We start from the raw sequence: 24591 nt of genomic DNA on the forward strand, positions 1-24591 counted from the left end.
TTCTGTCGAAAGAAAATGGCTGCGGTTGTCCTCGCTTCGGTGATAGCTTGAGATATAATTAAGTGACTTATGCCGTAAAATAGCCAACTTTGGTTTTATTTTTGATCATTTACGATCTAGTTCGTGTTCTGTTATTAATTTCTTATTATCTTCGGGGATACCACGTATTGTAAATTCAATAGTTCACAAATTATGAAAACGACATGGCGGACTTATAATCGACCAATGAGGAGCCAGCATTAAGCGTTTCAGAATTGCATGTACTCGCATTTCGCGTCATTAGTTTTTGGTGCATTCTTTCCGTATAGAAAATCGAAATCTCTACTTGTATCAGTGAATTGATTTGGTTTTTACCTTCTTGTGAAGTTACTCTTAAAATTGGTGACTTGAAAGCGTTGTGACTTTTAATTTGCGTGAAGCTTTACAAACGGCTGGAATCATGAGTGCGATGGATTTAGGATGAACTGAAATATTTTATCATCTTGTTTTTGTAAACATCACTATGTTTTTGCTATACACGTGCAAAACAGAACATAATTGACAGTTGGTGTTAATGATGTCGGGGAGAGGTGCTAAAAAACGCGGGAGACCCCCGAAATCCGGAAATTTTGAGAAAAACAGGAAGTTTCAGTATCATTTATTAAAAAAACCTAAATATTTACAAGCCCAAAATGTGGGTTCTGGATCTTTGGCTAGCACGCCAACTGCATCTCGAGCATCATCACCTCAAGGCAGTGATATAAGCAGACGCAGTACACGAAAACAAAGAGGTGGAAAAACTCACAAATCGAAACGAGGCGGTTTGTCCAGTGCATATTCTCGCAGAGGGTACAATCCTCATGCAGCAGACTACCATGAATCGGAGTATCATTATGGTTCCGATTTCGGCGATAGTAGTGACAAGTCTGAGCCCGAGGAAGACCGCGGTAGCGAGAGTTCTGAAGCGTCAGTTGCCGATGGCAACGCCAGTGACAGTGATTTCTCGGTGAGCAGCTATAGCACGACGGGAGGTACTCCTCGGAAAGCCGCCGCCAACGTTCTGAGGCCGCCGAGTCCCGACCCACTGTGGCTACAGCAAGAAAGACAGATTCCACCACTTGAATTGCCTCAATCCTCTGATGATTTAATCATCCCTCAAAACCTTGTTTTACAAGTTGTTGGTATATATGAAGTATTGCGCCACTTTAGACACCTGGTTAGGTTGTCTCCATTTCGTGTGGAAGATCTGTGTGCAGCTGTGAGCTGTGAAGATCAAAGTAATCTTCTCGTAGAAATTCATATAATGTTATTAAAGGCCCTACTTCGAGAAGAAGATGCTCAACAGACACATTTTGGACCTCTAGACCACAAAGACAGTGTAAACATCACCCTGTTTCTTCTAGATGTCATGACCTGGCCAGAAGTGCTCAGGGTATATATTGAAAGTGATAAAACTTTTGATAAGAATGTGGTCAAAATTGTCAATTCCTGTGAATATCCATTTACTAATGCAGAAGATCGTCTAGCAGTGCTACAGTTTCTGTGTAATCAATTTTTAATAACCAACCCAGTACGAGATGATTTACTCAGTGAAGGTAAGTTTCTACCGAATAAATAAATATCATTAACACAAGTTTTATAATGTTAGATTTAATTTAAAATCACTAAGTTTTTCTACATTCTAACTTTGTTGTGTAGTATTCAATCAATATGCTTCAAACCTCAGCCAAATTATCTGATGGAAATAGAGGCCAGTAAATTATGCAATATTTTTAATTATTGTGGTATTTAAACTTTAACACTGGTCATTAATTATATGCCTTCTTAGTATTAAGAATGGTAATTGATACCATTCTTGAATAATACTATCAGTAATAATATTACTTATGAGTTATGACAGTTTTCCGAAGGGATGAAATAAATTTTATTGTTACGAAAATTGTAATCAAATGAAGCAATCACAATATTATTCATAGTTCATGTTGATCTTAACCCTTTATGGGCACACTTAGCACCACTTGCACCATCCCATTACCTGGTTAAACCAATAATGCAGTTTCAAAATGTACTGGTAACCATGGTAACTCCAGGTTTAACCGGATAACCCATGTGGCACTTAGATATTGTATGGCATAAATGTGGTCATTTAGGGTGGTCCCTATAAGATCATATTTTTGTATTTTTTGTTATGCAGAACTTTTAGGACTTTATAAGAGGCTATTAGGCATAATTCTACTATATTTAAGGGTTATGTAATTTCAATAGCTTAAAACTCATTTTATTGATTTACAAAACCGAAGTGATCCCTTAAGTGTTCCGTGAACAAAGTTTTGTACGGAAAATTAAAAATTATGTTAAGGCGGGATTCCGTCAGTGTGTGGCACAAGCCTGTACAGTACAGTACAAAAATGCTTGTGCCACACAGTGCTGCACACTGGTGGAATTTACATGGACAAATAATACAAAAACTTTGTTTATACATTGAGATACCTGTTGTTGTCATGGCAGTCATTCATGCATGAATGCAAGGGGTGCATTTATTTTAACACCAAAGTTTATTGGTAGCCCTTGGCAGACTGCCTGGACATGGTTGATTAAGTCAATCAGATTTAAAATTCATTAAATTTACAATAAGTTACCATTCCACCAATTCAAACTTAAAATGTATCTAAAGGGTTTAAGTACTATTTATATTATATTTGCTGTGACAACAGCAACATTCCTTGGTTGCAGTAAAGGTTATAAGTAATTTTTTATAAATTCCATTTAGGGACAGCTTGCAGTCATTCCAGCTCAAATATTTACTTTTTTTCTAAATAAACCTATATATTTTGTTTACTTTTATGAATCATACAATTCATTCATAGATATATTATACAGATCAACAAACAGAAATAATCAGTTTCAATCTTAAAGAGCTGCAAACGTAGGTTTTGGTGGTCAAAGAGCTCTGAAATGTTAATTTTTGTGTGGCTTGAAGAGCTGCAATTGTACTTCCTGGCATCATATAATTGTACCAATCTGATTGAAACCCTTCTTTACAATCTGACCTTTCCCTTCATGTCCCTTGAATAGTGTGTTTATTGTTTGATTGCAGTGCCTATTCATTATGACGACCACTGCAGGGTTTGCCATCGATTAGGCGACCTGCTGTGCTGCGAAACTTGCCCAGCTGTTTATCACTTAGAATGTGTCGACCCTCCTTTAGTTGATGTACCTTCTGAAGACTGGCAATGTGCTCTCTGTAGACAACACAAGACATTAGGAGTCACAGACTGCTTACCAGATGCTGAAAAACAAGGCTTACTGTGTCGTCATGAACACTTGGGCTTTGATAGACATGGTCGGAAGTATTGGTTTATTGCGCGTCGCGTATTTGTGTAAGTAACGTTAAAATTAATTGGTATGCTACTATGCTATAACATATTTAAAACAGTTACAATACATGACCCAATTAAAATTTTAGTGAGGCTGAAAACGGTGAGGTCTGGTACTATTCTTCTCCACAACAACTGCGAGAATTAATGGATATACTAGATGCTGATGAGATGGAGACTCCTTTGGTGCGTGAACTGCTGGAAATGGAACAAGAAATCGTCAGACAAATGACTATTACTGAAAAATTAACAAATCAAGCAAAAGGCAATCGCAAGTCTTATTTGGAAGTTGAAAACGCAAACATCCTGAAACAAAAACAAAAGAGGCAAGAACAGAGAGAACAAGAACAAAATGTGGGGCTCAGAATAGAAGAGGACAAAGAAGTACCTGAACCATCACTTGTATCCGACGGTGATGTTGAAAATGAAGTGACAGTCACCACTGAAGATCCTCCATTAGATTATGATGACAGTGATATGAAAGATGATGATGAATGTAAGAAAAATAAAATGAATGCATCTAATAAACTAAAAACTCCAAGCCAGAAGAAAACTGAAGAAAGTATGTTTCTTTCTAAATATAAAATAATACATATTGTTTTTTTTTTATTATGTTTACATAGTTTTATTAATAATTTCTTTCTCTTAGTTACAGAACGCCTTACAAGGTTAAAATCAAATCAAATATCAAATGGGACTTACTTGTTTAAATTAGGAAATGAAAATAATTTTAAAAATTATGTCAATCAGTATACTACAAATCCGTTGGCTTTGAATAAGCCTCAAAGAAATGAAGAAAGAGACAAAAAACGTTACATGTCTCACAAGTTTTCCCTTTCATGTGGACAAGATTTTAAATGGATTGGAATGTTGAATGGTATGTGACATTTTATTAATTATATTAGTTTATGCATGCACAATCATACTCATATTTCTTATACAATTTTCTTTTTTTTTCAGCTACTAAACCTTTACTAGTGGCAACACTGAGACAAACATTGTTACAATTAGAATCTAATATTGTGGTGCAGTTTATGCATCCTAATTGGACTCTATTGAGGAAGCCATGGGTGCAGGCCGTTCAACTATGTCAAGCACCTAGGGACTTTGCTAGAGCTTTATGTGTATTGCAGGTAAACAAGTTATATTTATAAAAATGTTTATTTAATTTAACATTGTCGAATTTAATCAATATGCCACATTTTTTTAATATTTACAGGCATGTATCAAAAGTGTTGTATGGGCTCCAGCATGGCATGAACAACTAGGCCATGTCAGACTTATTCGGACGACTGCCGTTGAACGTGAGGAACGAAAGAAACTTGACAAAAGAGAGAAAAAGGAGAGAGATGAAGAAGAGGAGAGGAACAGAACTGCATACAATTTCGTGAAATACTCCTTAGGTCTTCGGCACCAGGTATATAATTTTAATTGATTTAATTTGATAATATATTCATATTAATAAAGCACCTACAGGCGAGTAATTAAGCAAGCAGCTTTCATACATGAGATTGTGGTTTCAAGAGCAGGTGCACGCTAATGAATTTTTAGTGAAGTTATGTACAAAATATGATTTTGATATTTAACTGTAACACTTTTAAAAAAACATATGGGTAAACAAGACCAGTTTCTCCTCTGCTTTTATAATTGCTGAGTGAATTTCGGGCTCCTTTAGGAAGCAATCCGGAAAGTGTAATGTCAACAAACATTCTTATATTTTTTGGTTATTTCCAGGTATGGAAACAAAAAGGTGAAGAATATAGAATTCATGGGCAGTGGGGTTGGTTGTGGAACTCTACCACAAGGAAGTTCAAAAAGCAAAGTACTAATTTAAAACCAAGTCTCTGCCAAGGCCCAGCAAAAATCGCTGTTAGAGTCAGAGAAGGAAGCATTATCAAAGTGTTGGCAGTTGAACCAAAAACGTACGAGTACCTCATGTCTAATGAGACTGCTGATAATGAAGTACTGGAAAAACGTAAGTATAGATTAATTAAGAACCTCATGTAGTATTTTATTCAATGTGGCTATACTCAATTATTCATTTCTTGTTTTAGTACCTCCCTCTATGAGAAACTTGAAGGTAGAGAAAAATGAAGATGAAGATTTTGAAGAAATTGATGTCGAAAAAGCTTTAAGTTCATCAACAAGAAGATATTACCCCAGGATAGCCAGGAAATCGAAACTAGACGACTTTCTGGCGAGACGCACGTATTTGAAGTTCATGGAAGAAAAGAAGCTCACTAACTTATTAGCTAATGTAAAGAAAGAAGAAACAGATGTAAAAAGTGAAGAAGACAGAAACATTGACGTGGAAAATGATGACCCAGAGCAGGATGAGCCACCTCTCATTGCACCGGCCAATGAAATAAAGAACAACACTGTTAATCTGGCAGTTGCGAAAAATATCGACAGTTTGAGAGATCAATATGTGAAATTGACTCAAATCACTAAGCATTTTAAATGTTACTCATTTGGATGCAATAAAATAGAGGCTGCTAATTTGCTTCAAGGTTCAGGAGTGAAATTAAATTGCTACTCCCCCTTGTGCATCAAAAAAGAGAGAATACTGAATGAATTACTGACACTTATAAAGGGTAGCAAAATAGTTAATTCTACTAGCAATCTTATCAATTCAAACGATAATAACAAGATGTCTATTCTTGAACAATATTTACTGGGAAAAAGTTCAATTAATTCTGTGAGCACGAATGAAAACATTCTTTCTGATCTACTATCAGCAGTGGCTTGCGCTCAAGAATGTGACAACAAAAGCACAGATGGCTTTGTAAAAAGAAAATTTAGTGAAGATTGTGACGTCAGCGTTAAGACTGAAAAACAGGACGACGGGAGTTCTTGTCTCCTTAAGACCGAAAGCACTCTTGAGGAGTCTGCCGTGCCCGCGGTGGGTAATGAAATGGACATTGATATTACGTGCAATAACAATGATGAGAACGACGTTGAAATAGGACCTTTAAAAGAGTTGACGGACTGTGATCCTCAACAGGATGACGCCCGTGATGGGGATTCAGATCAATCTCGTCCTCCAATACCAAAACTACGAATCACTAGAGGAAGGTCGGCAAAACCCACCCCTAGTAAAGTAAGCAATAACAACAACGGGAATGATTACAAGTGCTCTGTAACTCCAGCGAAGGATAGCGCGCCGAAATACCGGGCGACGGTCAACAGACGCTTCGGTCCAACTAGGCCTGTGAAAAGAGAAGACAGACAGATAAAGGAAGAAAAAACGGAAGGCGGTTTCGTTAGAGTGTACTCTACCGAAAATCCTTGCAATAAAGTGTATTTAAAACGAGTTCAAACGTCTGCCGTCGAAAAGAAAAAGAAACGAACACCTGTGAAATATCCATTGTGTTCCACATTTCATACCAGAAGTAAAGCAAAGACTATTATGGTCTTACCACATCATGAGCTAAGGAAGTTGTGTAGACAAGCCGGGCTTAACACTGTGTCAGGTTTCAGTCATAGCGCGAAGCCTAATCAAGCCGTCTGGCCGTACCCCTGCGCTAGACCTCTATTTAAAACTTGTTGGCTGTATCGTACAGTCAATCTGCAATGGCTCGCCAGCGCGGCGTTACAGCTCCGAGTTATGTGGGCCTGCTTACGATGGGACGATATGGCGGCTAAACCGGCTACAGCGGACGGCAAGCACCAATTAACCACCGACACTGAAATAGTGTCTCTAGAGTTGTTAAAACATAGACACATTGGACAATTTTCGGAGCGGACTCAATATCTCAGGCGGCGAGTCGTTATTCCACTGGAACTGCCGAAAACCGTACGGGAAGTGACGTCTATTCGCAGCGGATTAAGGAAACGAAAGCGAGCCGAATCCCCGCAAAACACCGAACCACAGGTAAATATCAAGGTCCACATTTGGAGCAGTCGAGTACCTGCCGGTCGTAATATAAAAACTATGTTAACTCAAAAGATAGTTTTTTTTTTATTTTTACTTGATAAATTGCTTTACATATATTTTGTTTAGTGTCGTTGTACGATCCCCTAAAATCCGCAGGTATCAGAGGAATGGGTGGACGAGGACAAGCTGGAGCTGTGGGAGGTGCGGCAGTACGGCGAGCGCGCGGAGCGGGTGACGCCGGTGACGCGCACGTCCACGGGCAAGCTGCCGGCGCGCGCGCCGCCCGCCGCCGCCGCCGCCGACCTCAAGGACAAGATGGAGCAGCAGCTGCGCGAGCAACGCGCCGCGCACCAGCAGAAGAGGGCGCTCGAGATGTCGCAAGGTATCTTTAACTTAGAGCACGGTCTCTTTATATATTATCGGGTGGAGCCTCGCAGGATTTGTTTTAATTTATTAGGAAATCTCTTATATTTTTCATATAAAAGATTTCATCTCATTAATTCCTATTTTTACTAGGGTTTCTGGTTTCTCGACCTTTTTAATTTCTCGAGGCACGGGAATTTTCGACCAAGATTTCTCGAGTTTCTCGAGTATCTCGAGAAATTTTGAAAGCTCCAAAAAAAACCATGTTATTTAATTTTTTTTGCTTTTTTACAAATCAGACTCGTAGGAATCGTAGGTGAGATCAATGATCAAACATATGGTACATTTTAAGTCACCATAAATTGCACTGAATAATCAAAAATACAACAACAAAAAAGGCGTGCGCACCGGCGATGTGTTTTGCTATACTGTATTTCTTTAGGTATTCAACAAAATGTGAACAAACGACAATATGGTATTTTATTAGGCAGCAATATTCAAGTCAATAAATTTAACTCGATGTGACAAAATTTGCAGAAGTTTTACTACGTAATATTAATTACTCGTACTTACTCAACGTAACAATAAAGCTGCTAAAATTGTAATATTTAGCTGATGGATGATTTGATTTATCAATAGTAATTTAGTTTAGTAATATTTATTATTGTTATTACACTTATCACATGGTCCTATATAATTCGCTACAATTTTTTTTAAAGCGTTTTTATAAAAAGACACTACATGATTATCATGAATCATGATAGTTCAAAAGTTTCAAAACATGGAAATCGGTTAAAGCTAGAACGATAGGGGACGGATCAAGATAGTTTTTTTTGGTTGGTAATAAATGTTTTAAGTAGGTTCCTACCTGAAAATGTAAAAAAAAAACATTGTTCATATTTATTTAACAACCTAAAGAAATATATTATAGACACATCATGTGTTATACGCGTTTTCTTTTTACTTAAGTATCACAAGAGATTTATTTCTCGAGTTCTCGAGGCATTGAATATTTTTTTCCCGTCTCGACTTAGGACAAATTTCTCGAGATTTCTCGCCTCGGGAATTCTCGAGCAGAAACCCTAATTTTTACGGATAACATTTATTTTACAGACAAATCGAAAACCCCGGCAACTCCTAATGCAGGAAAAAGTACATTGACGTCTTTATTAACTAGCAACGTGAGCACACCCACTGGTCAAAAAACAGTCATAGGAACTAGACGAATTATCATGACCAAAGGAGCCGACGGTACCACAAGGGTGGTCAGTCAGCCCATATCGACGGCAAAGACGCCGCAACCGGTTGAAGCCGCTAAAGCCAATACTCCGGTTCAAAAGGAAGGTCCGCAGAAGGTTCAAATTATACGAGCCCCCGACGGAAAACTGACGGTTCGAGGCCTACTCGCCGGCCAGCAGCTGATACAGATGCCGGATGGAAAACTCCACGTAGTGATGGCGGGACAGCAAGGCATAGCCGGCCACTTGGTGGCGGCCTCCTCGCCCGCGCCGAAAGCCGATAGCCCTGCAGTCGAAAATACCGATAGGCTGGTGGCCCAGCCGAAACCCGCGGTCGAGGAGCCCAAGCCGCAAAATCGGGTAGCCGCGCAACAAATAGTCTTACAAGGCAATCGGCAAATAGTCGTCCAACCCGCACAACAAGTAGTCGTCCAGTCGACTCCGAGGCCTAACATGCAACCTCGCCTCCAGACGGTGCTGGTGCAAGGACAGATAATGCAGCGGCAGGTGGCCCCGGCGCCGGCGCCCCGGCCCGCGCCGCTGCCGCCGCCGCGGCCGCGGGCGCCCTCCACCCAGCAGATCGTCGTCAACAACCCCGCGCTCGTCCAGCAGATCGCGGCCGGCAAGATCCAGCTCGCCACCGTTAACGGGCAGCAGGTGCTGATACGGCCGACCGGCAACAACCAGGCGCAGATCGTGGCGCATATAGGGCAAAGTCCGATGCCGGCGGCGGCGCCCTCGCCGGTGCCCGCGCCGCGCCCCGTCGTGGCGCCCGCGCCGCCGCCGCCGCCGCCGCAGCCGCAGCTCACGGAGGATCAGATCACCGAAAACCGTCTGCTGGCCGGTCAACCGCCCGGCACCGTCATAAAGACCGTTACTGCTCAGGTGAATACTGAAATATACAAAAATATCTACAATATTTTTGGGTAACTCTTTTGAGACACTAAACATCAAACTCTCGCTTTGTTTGTTACAGGTGATGCAGACCAGTAGTGGACCTAGAATAGTTCTCCAAGGTCTGCACGGTTATTCCCTTACGCCCCAGCAGCTAGCTTTAGTCCAACACCAAGTCAAGCAGCAGTTGCTGAAAGGTAATTTAAAAACTATTTAACCTTTAACAATACTTTGAATTATTATCGAAATGATCATTGCTTTAATCTGTATCTTAACTACCGAGTAAAATGTAAATAGACTGAATCATTCGACGGGCATCTGTTTCATATTTGTTGTTTACGTGCCACAGCGCAAGAATCGACGGGGAAGCAAGGCATGCTGGGCCCCATGAAGATGTACCTGGCGGTGCAGCCGCCGCCGAGCGCGCCGCCGCCTCTAGCGCCCGTGGCGCCGCAAGCGTTGCACCCCATCCCCCTCCCCACGCACCAGGTAATCTATTATTACTAGCCACCAGGTACTAGGTACTCCACTCTAGGTCGCGTTTATTAAAGTGGTTCACAGTAGGTGATGTAAGAACTGATCATTGCGGCTTGCGCCTACTAATAGAGACTAGGTAAAATAAATGATAAATAAACAAATACAATTGAAATGATGCACTTGACCACGTTTACGAATGTGGCGATACTAGGGATGTTCATTTAAGTAAACCCTTTATTGCATACGAAGCCGTATAATGGCAGCTATAATATTCAACTCTATTGACAGCTATTAAACTTCAAATTTAAACAAGTACTTTATAATACTTGCAGTAAAGGGTTTAGATTATTCATATCGATGAAAAAAGTATCAAGTCTTTCCCCGATAGGTACACGTCTTTAACTACTTTAAAGACGTATCTCCTACCAAACTTAGTGATATTATAACATTATAAGGCTTATACGGACTAATGTATGTATGTATAGTAGTTATAATTGTATGGAGGGAATACATCAGTATCTTATGGTAACACATCGTGGTCGCGGAACTTGTTAAATTGGATCACTCCATCCAGTGTTGATGCGAAACCTAACATAAAAACGAAAGTTATGTATGTAGAAGTTGTAGAACGAACTTCTACACATTTTTAAAATGAACATTTAAATAATAGTAGAGTTATTTTCTTTTTCCAATGTTTAAATACTGACACAGCTAGATTGATACAATAATTAATGTAGAGTTGTTTGTGTAAATTCTTTATTTTAGAACACGAGTTCTGCGACCAGTTTTGGCCATCGTTCTTTTATTGTGGCAATATTTTTAGTTATGATAATTGTGTATAAGTTTAGGGTGGGATCAAACCGAGCGTCACACACATTTTGGATCTAGTTTTCTAGCACCGCAATTTACAACTCGGTTAGGAAATATTATTTAAAGAAAATCGCAAAATTGAGGGCTGGGTAATACAAACAACGTCTCGACGTACTCGTGATGGTCAAACCCTTTATTATTAGTAAGCTATTCATTTCCTATATATACCAATGACTCGGCCATTTAATTTAATATTAATACATGGTTAAGACTGGATGTAGTATAATAGTATTTAGCAAAAGTATTATTTTGTAGTAGTAAAAAATAATGTTTCATACATTATGACAACACCAAAGAACACTTATATTAATTATAATTATGTGCAATGTATAATCTTAATAATAAATATATATCGATCAAACGACAAATTTTTACGTAACACTACAGTAGATAATCAACACGAAAACAGTATTAGAGCATTTATATTTCAACATTGCCCTGAATTGATTTCTATTTATTATTGTAAGATTTGCAACATTTTCATAAGTTAAAAAAAAGCATTTAGATGAACGGTTCATATTTTTACAATTGTTGAATTCTATTTTTTCGTTTTCTAGTTTAAATTATATGATATGTTATTTGGGCCATGGCTAATATTGATATCGATTAGAAAAAAAAATCTAAAACGAACATTGCAAGTAGTCATATTGAGATTTTTCGTGTTAGAACTTATGTAAACAATTACTACACAATAATTGAACAATTTTTCATTTCGTAAAATAATCGTTCAGTCCGTGGGGATTTTAGGGTACCTACCTACTGTGAAGTTTTAAGCTGGTCTGGCTACTAATTGTTCTGCATATAACTTTTTAACAAATAACTTAGGTACATATTTTCCGATTATTTAAATGGAAAACTTTTCTACATCTTGTTTTTATATGCGACAGAGTAAAATGTCAAGGATTGTCCCAAGGTGTCCAACCGCTCTGTTGTTTTAGTGAATTTGTAGTAAACTTATATCGCCATCGTCTCTTAGATATCCTAAATACAGTACGTAAACATACTAGAAATAGACGGGCAGTTTACGTCGCAGGCGAGATATTGCACATGTGCACTATGCCTGTCTGTCTGTCAGGTGACATTTTAGGCGATAGGTAGTTTGTAAACAAATTATAAAGGGGGTTACAAAACATTAAAATAAGTATATATATTTTTTGAACTCGCGTAAATTGGTCCGGATTTATAGTTTTGAAGTTTGATGGGTTTCATTAAAGGGTGTGACTGTACGTCCTGTTATTTGTGTGACATTTTATAATTACTTACATATTACTAGCCTGCTCTAGTTTAATTACTATTAAGGTAGGTACACTATTAATACTGATTTCCATATTCTTGACATTCTAGAACCCCACGGGCTGTTATATTGTATCAGTAGAAAGTTGTATGTGGCCTAACGCCAGTGTCGTATCGGAAGTCGATACATAAAATGGCACGATTCTTTATTTCTTACCCGTTACTAAACTCGATATTTTCGCTATAATAAGGCAGCCGGCATTTTATTTATCGACGATTGCAGAAGTCCAACTCGTGACTTGTTCAAGTATTTAATCGTACGTCTTACTGTTAAACGCTAATTTCAATGTATATCTAGTATAATTTTTCATACTTATATGAACGAACGGTAACAGGAATTGCTCATACACCACCTGTTTATATGTATATTTATTAGAGATTTCAAGTAAAACCTTTATAAAACGGCTCGTGCAATAATGACCTTTGAATAAATTATTAAAGTAATGATCGAGTTTTATTTACATAGTCCTGTTTATTTGTGTAAATTTGTTTTGTCGTTTGTTTCTAAAGAGTTTGTGGGGGTGTATGGGCAATTATCTATTTCGTGTAAACTTGGATGTAAATATATTAATTGTAAAACGGCATGTACTGAAACCTCACGTAAAGTAAAAAGTAATAGAGCTACTGTTCATATTAAAACTTGAACTGATATATTCCCACAAACAATTTGAATTATAACATTTTAGTTTTCACCCCATTTAGTTTTTACTTCCGTCATATAAATTAATGTAAATATTCACAAACTAACACGTTTTCTATAATACCGGGTGTGGCCTGTAACCGGAGCAGTAAATTAAACTGTAGGCTTGCTAAAGTTTCTTCTAAGACGCCATTTGCGAATTTCGTTACGTTATGTTTAAAGCGTGACAATAGGGTATTTGACTGAATTTAAATGTTTTACTTTTGAGGAGTACAATATTATTATACATTATAAATATTTGCTCGTGTTACAGACCACGGTCAGTATAACCACTTCAGAGTCTGGCGATATTAAGTGTTGCATAAGTCTAGAGTTAAATCTATTTTAAATCCAGCAAATTTTATTACATTTTTAACTAAGGCAATTGTAATATTCCCAGATTTAAAACCAAGTGGTTGTAGTAGATTTAGGTTTTCAATTGATTAAAGTTCAGTTACATATTATAATTGAAAAAAGACTTAATATCTCTAATTTTATGAAGTAATATTATTGAAGTAGAAGTAAATATTGTTAGTTAACATTATTCATAGTTAATGACATCGCAATTTTTTACAAAAAGAACGTGAGTGCATCGTTGTATAGAAATTCTATCTCTATCCCAAAAAGTAAGTGATGTGTACCTAATTTAACTATTGTTTCGCAGGCGTATTCGATCTGTTTCCGATATGATACTGACCAGTGTCAAAAGTCGCATTTCCTCAGCCAAAAACATCACTTTTGACACTGATAGATACTCACAGTACCGTATTGGAAACAGATCGGAAAACTATAATTCGAATACGCCTATTGTTATACCTGTACAACCCAGCCAGGGTGATTTATCGCGACAGTGGATTTTTCTATTTATAAAAGTAATTTCTAACATCTCTCGCAGGTCACCCTAGGGGCCTAGTTTTATGTTCACGTCACTGTATTGCTTTACTCATACTCATCATTACTATCATTAGGGCCCGGAATTTTGGGTGCAGCTTTTGACAAGTCATAGGGAGACTACACTTAGGGTCGGTTGCACCAAACTGTTCGTATCGTTAAAGAGTTCGCTAAATTTTTATGTATGGAAAGTTTCATAATAAAGCGCCGGGGCGCGCCGGCTTACGTTGATCAGTCTGTCAAATGTGGTTGGTGCAACTAGCCCTTAGAACACCACTGTTTATCGATGGTATCGATAAATCGATATTCTTTTTATTTATGTCTTTATTAAATAATACCTCAAAGTTTCTGGTGATACGTACTATTTTCAACGGTCGATGATGTAAAAAGTTCGAAATATCAGAAAAGTTTAATATCCGTTTCATTTGCTTTATTGAAATGAGTATAATTACGAAAACTTTTATATTTGATAACGAATTGATAAGCTAACTAAAGATTAGGTATTTGCCCGCAAGTGTTATTTTATTTACATAAAGGCCTGCGCAAACCGGCGGAGCGCAGCGCAGATCACTTTAAAATTATCAATGTATTTTCTTCCCTATTTCAATTACCTTCAGGTATAAATTTAATTGCTTTGAGACCGACCTCGGAGCATCTCGGGGGATTATCACTCCGCGGCATCGAGGAGCACGCTAGAGGATACCGCGGCGATAGGCGCCGGCATGCCGCGGTATCCCCCGGCATGCGCCGAGGCCTCCCGGGTGCGCCGGAGTAGCGCCTGGACGACGGAGGAGAACTCGTGCACACTAGTCACTAATCGCGAGTACACGCGACGGCATGCCGCGGCATCCCCCGGCCTGCGCCGAAGTGTTGCCTGGTGCGCCGGTCGCCAACGCTCGGCATGGCGGGCGCTCGCGGTATCGCGGGGGATTTTACCTCGCCGGTGTGCGCTGCGCGGTGTAAATCCACCTCGGTGATCTGCGCTGCGCTCCGCCGGTTTGCGCTGGCCTTAAATTAACCGCATTGATAGAGTAATAGACTGATAATATCTATATGTCGATAAAAAGCGGTGCACTCAAAATACTGGGCCCTTACTCATCATGTTCATCTACTGGTATAACAAGCAATGAACTAACAACTCCTGTTCCCTTTTTACTTATAGGATGCTAACGAAGAAGACATAAAACGTGAACCGCTGGTAAACGGCGAGGATAGCGTGGCCGAAGCTACCAGCCACAAGGAGGCCACTCCTGCCAAACCCGAGGATATAACGCAAAATAATACTAAGACAGATATCGTTAATTCTAATCAGGACGTTATTGTGCAAAGCAACAAGTTCGTGCTAACTCCGGACTACATTCAACAGAGTAAGTATCTACACCTACTAAACCAGCAATAAGTATTTTAGGTGATCCTGGTATAGATGCAACTTTGCCTTTTGAACGTCACCTTTAAGCAAATTCATCTTGTGACCCGGAGCTACAAGGCAAGGCAAGACCGTCTTTATAGCCCACGTAATAAAAGGGTTGAGTATTGCTGTACTAAACGAATGCCACGCTGGCGCGCTACTCGTATACCTACAGGCTTTCTTTAACTGCGATATTGTGAAAAAATGCGAATCAACTGCATAAAAATATTCAGGGCAGTTGTATTAAAAAAACTTTATCTTTTTTATTTGGAGAAGGGAATTTTATACCGCCAGGTACCAATACTTAGTTATTGCAAAAACATAATTAATTAAAATTTACCTTAATTTTCTCTTAACTTGTGATAGTAACTACTTATTATAGTGAGTTTTGGTTGTCATCTGACGATATACCAGTTCAGCAAGGGGTCCCTTTCCGATGCGACCGGCTTGCGCGATTACGACTACCTGAGATGGCTGGGGGCTTATAAGGTAAGTACCCCTATTAACGACCCCATTAAAATTGGCATTCATTACCGCGGTATGTACAAAATAGCGTTTAATAAGAAAGCTTACTAACTTTCTTTGAATCTAAGAACACAGAAATAAAGCCTTATCTTTTGACTGTCGAATAAGTATAACACTACTACGAAAATATCACACAAACAAGTCGAAAAACGTAAACTAACGTATCAAAAGCGCAAGATTTGGTTGCCCCATACTAACACGCAACACCTCAAGTAAGTAAACGCGTATTCTATTTAGTGATTAGCGTAATAATGGTAAATATTATGGAAGGACTAAGACTTGAGATTGATTCTTAGTTATTATCTTTATGATTCTCAAATACTTTATTTGCGATATTTGCTCGCCAATAGGGAAAAAAATAGGAAATTAAAAACCTCGGTGTTAGGTTCCATTTTCTTTGTGTGACACCTAATTTCGAGGTATACCTCGGTAATAACGGAAACGGTATTTTAGATTCGAGCGATCTTATATTCATATATAAATGCACATTTCCTTGACTTTTGATGTTATTGAATTATTTAACCACCTATAAAACTAAAGAGGTATTAACGTGGTATGAAATCTATGCAAGAACTCTTAATTTTGATTACAATTTTAGACACCTTCTCAGACGTTTTCTTAGAAACCCTTATATGAGAAACTCGTTCAAGTATTGATATAAAAACAGAAGTATGGTTATAAAGTTTATTTTAACCTAATTGTTTTGTAATATTTGGAATCATCCATATTGATCGTTTAAAAAAATACAAGATAACTATTTATTTTGATTAGTCGTAAATGAGTTTTAAAATTATTTGAATTGAACCGTTTAACGATGGTTAGAAAAGACATCGCTCGGTAATAAGCTGTATGAGAACCTAATACAGACCCACCCAAAACTTCGAAATTAATAGGTTCTTAAAATACTTTAAAGTACTTTTGATACTCTTTTGTATACCAAGTACATAATAAAAGGGTTCTTAAAATTCAAGGGCCGAAGACAGGCCCGAGAATTTTCAGACCTAATGTATTACCGTTGCACACAATATTTTTTATAAGGCAGCAAACATAAAATGATATATAAAGTCAAAGTAAATATTGGTTTTTAGATCTTTGCCTAGAAGATAGTTTTTTTTTTAAATACAACTCTTGACTATTACTATTGTAATATTTGTGATCATATAGACAAAGGACACGGCCCTCTACGCACTGCGCTTCAAATGTAGCTGGTTTAGATATCACTGGCAATCATTTAATCGACAAATAGAAGTGCTGGAGTAGAAAAAAAATATATTTTATGTTATATATATAAAATAGATACACAACACAAACATACAACATTAACATTAACTTACACAGATCTTGTATCTGTATTGTGTAGAATATAATTGTGATAGCTTGAACGTTTTGGCGCAATTTGTCCTCCACGTCCGATTGAAATAATTAAGTACCTATTTATTTAACGTAGATAGGTAATAAATAAATTAAACAAGAATAATTTCGACAGCATCACCCTTGCTCGTAAAGGGTACCCCACGATGTTTTTAGCGTTAAAGGAACCAACTATTTCTATTTTAAATTCAATAATTAACTAAGTCTTATAATATGAAAAGCGTAGGTAAGTATTGAATATACCATATTTTATCCATTATTGTCAAATAAATAATATTTATCGTAATTATGGAACTAAAAATGTAACGAGTTATCTACCCTCGTAAAAAGGAACCCACATCCGCGGTATTTGGGTAACAGTGGTCCATTACCACGGTAATAGGCGATTTCGACATTTTGGTTTTGATAATTATTTTTTCCTTTATAATTTTCTAAAACAAGGCCAGAAACTAAAATAATATAAACTTTAATTAATAAACTAACATAAAAAAATATGTCTTGGTCCATATACCGCCGGTTTATGCTTAATTTTTGACTCTTTTTGGGAAACTTGCTTAACCCCCTCGTTAATAGGGGTACTTACCTTAGTTCGTTTATTTTAGCATTAGAAATAAGGTAAACAATCTTGAAGTGTCTTTTAATTGAAAAACACATTTTAAAAATAAGTTACGGCAAATATGTAACAGTTATGAATCTAATACGATCATTTATATTCTTCTGCTTTCATAAGTAATAGTTACTGATGTATAAAAAGCGTTTTTCGATTTCGATCGACATGTCAAGATCGCTTACCTTCTTTCTAATGCTAAAAAACGAACTATAGCCAAGATGACAATCGTTTGCAGAAAACGAAACGCTATTATCTCTTTATCACTCTTCCGTATTGGTGCGATAGAGACAGATCGTGTACGCGTCGTACGTACGTGACCCAGTACGCGTTCGCGTGTTCTACAATTTATAAAATAATGTTGAATTTGTATTATATGTATTTTTATTTATATTCTTGCCCGATTAAAGTTAAGCAGTTAAAAATACTCAATAGGCGGTCCAGCGTGGTATTCGAAAGAAAGCGTAAAAAAGCATTGAAATTAAAAGTTCCTAATCTTATATGTAGACTTAATTGAAAGTTCCTAAACACTTTGTCGCTTTACAGCTATCAAAAGCGCGTTAAAGCAGGAGAATCTGAACCCGGAGATAGAGGAGAAGCTCCTTCAGCTGCAGCGCTACCAGGAAAAACAGATGAAGCCGGAGCCGAACGCGATCGCGCACCACCCGCCGGAGCGCGAGCCGCGCGTCGTGGCCGTGGCGGCGCGCGCGCGCACGCCCTCGCCGCCGCCGCCGCCGCGCCGCCGCCCGCCGCGCGGCCTCGACGACGACGACGAGTGGGTGGACAGCAGCCCGCGCAAGCGCATGCGCGGCGGCCGCGCCGCCTCCCCGCCGCCCGCGCCGCCGCCGCCCGCGCCGCGCGCCGCCCCGCGCGCGCCGCCCCGCGCGCCGCCCCCCGCACCGCACCCCCCGCCGCCCCCGCCCGCCTCCGCCGCCGACGAGCGCCGGCGCGCCGCCTCCAACCACTCCAGGATGCAGATGCTTCTATTCAAACATAAGGAGATGCTTAAAAAGGATATTATCAAGAAGCGTGGGCTCCTGGAAAAGGAGTTGGGCATCGAAATACAGGTATGAAATATTGATTTTCTAGAATTAATCTAATGCCTTCGCCATTCCATATTGTCTCGCCGCATCCTTCTGTGGCTATAAAAAGAGGATAATGAAAAAAGATGTTAATGTTCATATTTCAATACATTGGGCAGAAACATGACATCATTTTTCAAAACGTGTTGTAATTTTGTACATTTAACTGGATTTGTTTTAGCATTTCATCTTATTGTTGTGCCAACATCGTTCTTACAGAAAGAGCTATCGGCCGAACTGGCGCTGCGGACGCGCGCCGAGCGGAGCAAGCAAGAGGAGGTTCGCGGCGGCGGCGGCAAACGGCGCTCCGGCGGCGCGCGCGACAACACTCCGCGCGCCGCCGGCAAGAAGCCGGTCAAGAAGGAAAAGCTGCTGTGCATCTGTCGGACACCTTATGATAACACCAAGTGAGTCGCGCTTCTCCAATTTAGATTACCTACGTTTCAGATTTAATTTCCGAGAGCATCATGATCATTGATCAACTTCCGATAGGTTTATGTGATTCTAGTTCGATTGCAGTGAATTATTGAATTTATTTGAAGATAAATATTTTATTTATTGAGAAACAAACGGTTATGTAACCTAACTGACAGTGGTAATTTTGTTTTCATAACGAGCAGTAACTATGATAAAGTACAATAAGGATAAATAAATATTGAACTAAATTGACAGATTTTTTAATAGCCAGATTCAAAGAGTTTGGATTAAAATACTCGTATGTCTAATAACCTTAATCTTCGTGAGATGTTATATGACAGCACTGATGGCAAGGTTTTACAGCCCTTTTTAACTTTACAGCTTGAGCTTGATGGAATGTCCAGAGGTTTTGCCATTAACCTTTTGGCCGCCGGACCTAGTCCGCAAAGACGCTCACTCACACGCCAGAGCAAATTTTAAGTAAGCAACTAATAAAAAGTTTAGGGATTGCAAATAGTGTTATCGATATTTACAATTTATGGTAAAAATCTTTTCAATTTAGCTTTGTTCTTATCCAGCTTTAATTTATTTCCTAATTGCCAAAATTAAACATATGTTTTACACCCGAAAATGTTTAAAACATAGGGATTTATAATCAAAAACAACCACTAAACAATGTCGATTCAAGACGTAATATCGCCGCACTAGGCTGTACGAGAAGTCTTTTATACAAGACAACGGCGCGCATGGACTGTCCGCAGTGCACACCGACAAGGACTGTTTCCGCGCGGATTAAGTAATAATAGCCTCTAGGTCAACGGCGTAAGCGCTTGTCGGTACGTAAACTTTATTAGCGTAACGTTAAAGCCGCGCATCTTGTGTCGATAACGTAAATATACCGGAACTGTTTTGGTGAAAATTACACGTGGGTTGAATTTTCAATGAGTGAAGAAATTATTCCGGAATTAGAATCATTCATTATAATTTCAGTTTGGTATACATTAATCTACTAAAATCTTACCAAATTAACGACGAATTGTTATAAAAAAATAACACATTGATGTCAATGTTAGATAGGTACTTACTTTTAACAAAAAACTAAAGTCTGATAAATAGGTCCATCTGTACTAGTCTTATACGAAGCGGTCGCTGCGGTTTATCCCTTCCCACTACGACGCTATCAGCTCAAAATAAAATCAATTATTTATTTTATTTTTTTATTTATCTTTTCTGCAATTAGTCAACAATCCACAAGGGGAAATTTACTTGTCTGACCCTAGTTTTTACAGCTAAAGAAGCTGCCTGAACTTTACATATAGTTATTATGCCTATCTGTCTCTCGTTTATTACCTACTCTTTACCAACAATTGGCGATTAACAAGGTTTCAAATACTTAAATAAAAACATATTTCTGACTTTATTTTACTTTGAAAATTCCCATATCGAGTTAACATTCCCATCCCTAGCTGTCTTGTATACAAGACAGCGGCGTCGAGGGACATAAAAAACGTTGAAATTTGGAGCAATTTTTTTAAATGCCTTATTATAAAAGAATGGATTTACATATTTGTTTAAAATGCAAATAAATGAAAAAACAAAGACCTAAAATATGAACAAGAGTGTAAAAGAATTTGCAATTGTTATTATTTTCACATTAACGGAGTGGTTGAATTTGTGTCTTGTATACAAGACGACGGCGCCAGCGTATCGTTTTCTCGTTGTCTTGTATACCGGACAACGGCGGTCAAAGGGTTAAAAACTCGAAAATAATTAACTTCCTTCTTCGCCTGAGTACTCATGGTATACATATTATCAAATAAAAAATGTAATGTTCAGATTTTACGTGGGCTGCGAGCACTGTAGCAACTGGTTCCACGGGGACTGCGTGGGCGTGACGGAGGAGATGAGCAAGACCATGGAGGAGTACGTGTGCCCCGACTGCCGGCGCGCCGAGGAGACGCAGGAGCTCTACTGCCTGTGTCGGCAGCCCTACGACAACTCGCAGTGAGTCACACACTATCTTATTGAAGAGAGCTTACTATCTTATTTAGCATTTGCCTGCGATTTCGCCCGAGAACACATCTCTCAGTTTCAGTTAATTATGACGAATGTTTGATATGTTTCCACCTCACAGTATGATTCAAGTTATTGTATCGTCGCAATCGGTGAAAATTAAGATCATATAAGCCCTTTAAATTTTGTTCAGTGATTTGAAATTTATTCCGCGTTACAATTATTGACATGCTGTTGCCGTTGTATTATACTTGAAAGGATTAATTTATAAACTGGTATGGCGTTAAACATCTATTCTATTGCTCAACAACATTTTTTTTTTTCAGGTTTTACATTTGCTGCGACCGGTGTCAAGATTGGTTTCATGGACGTTGTGTGGGAATTTTACAATCGGAAGCGGACAACATTGATGAATATATTTGTCCAAATTGCCAGAAGAATAATTCAGTCAACTACGCTAATATGAAGGAACTCACCATGAAAGACTTTGAAAACTTAAAGAGGCTTATAAAGCAAATACAGTTGCATAAAAATGCGTGGCCGTTTATGGAACCTGTGGATCCTAGAGAAGCACCTACCTACTATAAAATTATAAAGGAACCTATGGGTATGTATTATTAATATTTAGTTTCAAAATTATTGCACCTTTAAGAGCTCAATTACAATAGATAGATTGATACAAATGGATGTCTAAATATCCTATATATCTTCTTGATCGTTCCCTCACTGCTGAGGATCGTGACTCTTGATCTTGTGAAGCAGTGTGAAAATTGACAGAAATTAAATTATTTGACTGTACATAAATGTGTTCCTGTCCTGAGAGAATTAAAAACAATACCCGGAGGAGTGCTTTTTATATCGGAAACCTGCTGTCACAATGATAATACCATTAAAAGCTTTTTTCTTTGTTCCAGATTTACAAACAGTGGAACGAAAAGTGAATGAACAGACTTACAGTATGTTAAGTGAATTCATTGGTGACATGACTAAAATATTTGACAATTGTCGGTACTTTAATCCTAAAGACTCTGAATTCTATCGTTGTGCAGATGGTTTAGAAGCATTTTTTGCACAAAAAATTAAGTACTTTCGTGAAAAATTATTTGAAACAACGCAATGATAATAGTGCCAGTGTACAGTGACTAAAATAAGGATTAATGATGTTAATATAATGCAGTGGTAGAAGTGATGAAGATGATTTGTGTATTTGTATTATTCTACATGATCTGTAACACTTGTAAATTGTAAAGTATGTGATGAAATTACAAAGAATAATTTATATAAATAATTTTACAGGTATCTAACGAGTACAGCATTGTTTCATGTTAGGTATTTATTGTATTTATTACATGCATTATACTTTGAAGCTGATTCTCTTTAGATATAAACGATAACAGAGAAAATATTGCAATGTATACAGTTCGTCAGATACCTTTTATGTTAGCTAAAAATAGAAAAAGCTATTTTAGTTATTCTAGTTGTACTTAGGATAAGTAAACCTACCTTGTATGTAAGTAATAAATTTTTAATAATATACATCTTGATGATGCTTTTCAATATGGTTTTTAATCGATAGCAGGCGTGTCTCACTCCGCGATTTCGTCGCTTTGCTACAGGTAGCTAAAAGTACATCCGTTCGGCCCCGATTTTGGAGTTTGCCATAAGCGGCGCGTGGCGCTGTCGCCATCTAGCGGCCATATCTTTGCTGATCGTAACAGACGCGTTTTGTTAGAGAGTGAGTCTTCTGTACTTAGTACTATTATTTATTCTGTGTCGATAGGCAAATATGTTTCTCTCGAAACCCTAGCCAAAGATTATATTCTCTTTGCCCTAGCCTAAACCGGAAAGTGCACTACAACTAAAGCAATGTATGAGTGCTCACAACATTTTTAGAGGATTGGTTGAGAAATGCGACCTGCAGAGGACAACATCCGGACATTCGAAAACATTTTTGCCCAAGCTGAAACGGAGACCTCTAACGCTCGGTTAAGAATGAATACCCAGTGCTTCCAGGAGTTACTACCAGTCGCTTTGTTTTGAAAAAGGATTTTGTGGTGAAGAAGGTGTGGCCATGTCGATAAAGTTATATCGATAAACTATCGACATTTCTTGCAATTTTAATTTTACTTCAAAGGTTGAACGATACATACCTAAAATGAACAAAAACGCTTTTATTCTTTATTGTGGTTATCAGATCACAATTTTATAGTCACGCCCCAGCAGGGAACCAAGGGAAAGTTCAGATATTTAATTAAAATACATAAAACCTACTAAAATAGGTGTTCCGCAATAATTGAATTATTTTATTATATTATAATATATTCATTATCCATTAGCATTTCAATTATGTTTATGTTTAACGAAGATATTGAAGCTTCAATTAATCGCTATTGCGTTCCGCTGTGTAGCGTTTATCGATATATAACATGATTAAAATCGACTTTTCACATCCCTAAAAGAGCACAAATATACGTTTGTACGCACACATACACAACCTGGGTGTGCCTAAAAAGGGGACACCTGGATTTGAAGTCCATCTTGTCAACAGTATGGTTGTCCTTTTTTGACAAAGGCATTTTTAAAAGAGCAAGGAGAGAGAAATGATACTAGTTGCTGCGCCGTCAAAGAGAACAGACAGGCGTTGGGGGCTTGCTCCCGCCCCTCATGCCAGATCTAAAGCCCCCTCCAGACTATGCGCGTGAATCGCAAGCCAAGCGCGCACCACGATTTTTTGTCGCGCGATAATTTAGTCGCAGAAATGTAACGTATGGGTTTATATGGCGGTGCGCGCATATGCGACAAAAAGATCGCAGCGATTTTAAAATTGTGATTTGTTACATTTTTCCCTCGGAGTAATTAACAATGGAGCCGCCATTAACAGGCGTTCCCCTCTGTCGAAAATAGGCGGCCAATGGTCAACCTCATGTCAACCATATGTATGGACTGACGTTTATCTGACATGACGTACCTATACATTTGATGTGCCCCTCCCCCGCAAAAAACGGCAGACTATTTTGTACCGAAAATTTTAGACATGGCGTCTCCGTTGGTTATATCCTCCAAGATTTTTCCGCGACAGCGCGCGACGCGATCAAAGAATATAACACTCACTAGGAGAAGAACGGTAACTCCATACAAAAAAATGTCCCCAACCGTTTATACGTTTATACTAGTGGCGCCGTCTTTGTGTACCAATGGAACTAAAGTTGACAACCGGTTTAGCCTGGCGG

At 38.4% G+C, this 24591-nt stretch overlaps 1 protein-coding gene across 1 annotated transcript; it reads left to right on the forward strand.

Moving 5' to 3' along the window:
• The first annotated feature begins 16 nt into the window (after positions 1-16).
• Positions 17-22918, forward strand: LOC134665176 (nucleosome-remodeling factor subunit NURF301). The gene is made up of 18 exons (XM_063522033.1): positions 17-1574; positions 3077-3359; positions 3446-3918; positions 4006-4233; positions 4317-4489; positions 4576-4773; positions 5091-5331; positions 5411-7230; positions 7390-7615; positions 8710-9719; positions 9811-9925; positions 10078-10217; positions 15101-15305; positions 18396-18916; positions 19151-19338; positions 21185-21352; positions 21688-21968; positions 22276-22918. Exons 1-18 carry the CDS (start codon positions 554-556, stop codon positions 22479-22481), a joined length of 7497 nt encoding a protein of 2498 aa, XP_063378103.1. The 5' UTR covers positions 17-553; the 3' UTR covers positions 22482-22918.
• The last annotated feature ends 1673 nt before the right edge of the window (positions 22919-24591 follow it).

Source organism: Cydia fagiglandana, chromosome 6, assembly GCF_963556715.1.
Source record: "Cydia fagiglandana chromosome 6, ilCydFagi1.1, whole genome shotgun sequence".
Classification (NCBI taxonomy): Eukaryota; Metazoa; Arthropoda; class Insecta; order Lepidoptera; family Tortricidae; genus Cydia; species Cydia fagiglandana.

Coding starts and splice junctions, on each gene's coding strand:
- LOC134665176 (XM_063522033.1), top strand. CDS start 554: ATGATGTCGGGGAGAGGTGCTAAAAAACGCGGGAGACCCCCGAAATCC. Junction 1,575..3,076: donor AGATGATTTACTCAGTGAAG/GTAAGTTTCTAC, acceptor GTTTGATTGCAG/TGCCTATTCATTATGACGAC. Junction 5,332..5,410: donor TAATGAAGTACTGGAAAAAC/GTAAGTATAGAT, acceptor TTCTTGTTTTAG/TACCTCCCTCTATGAGAAAC.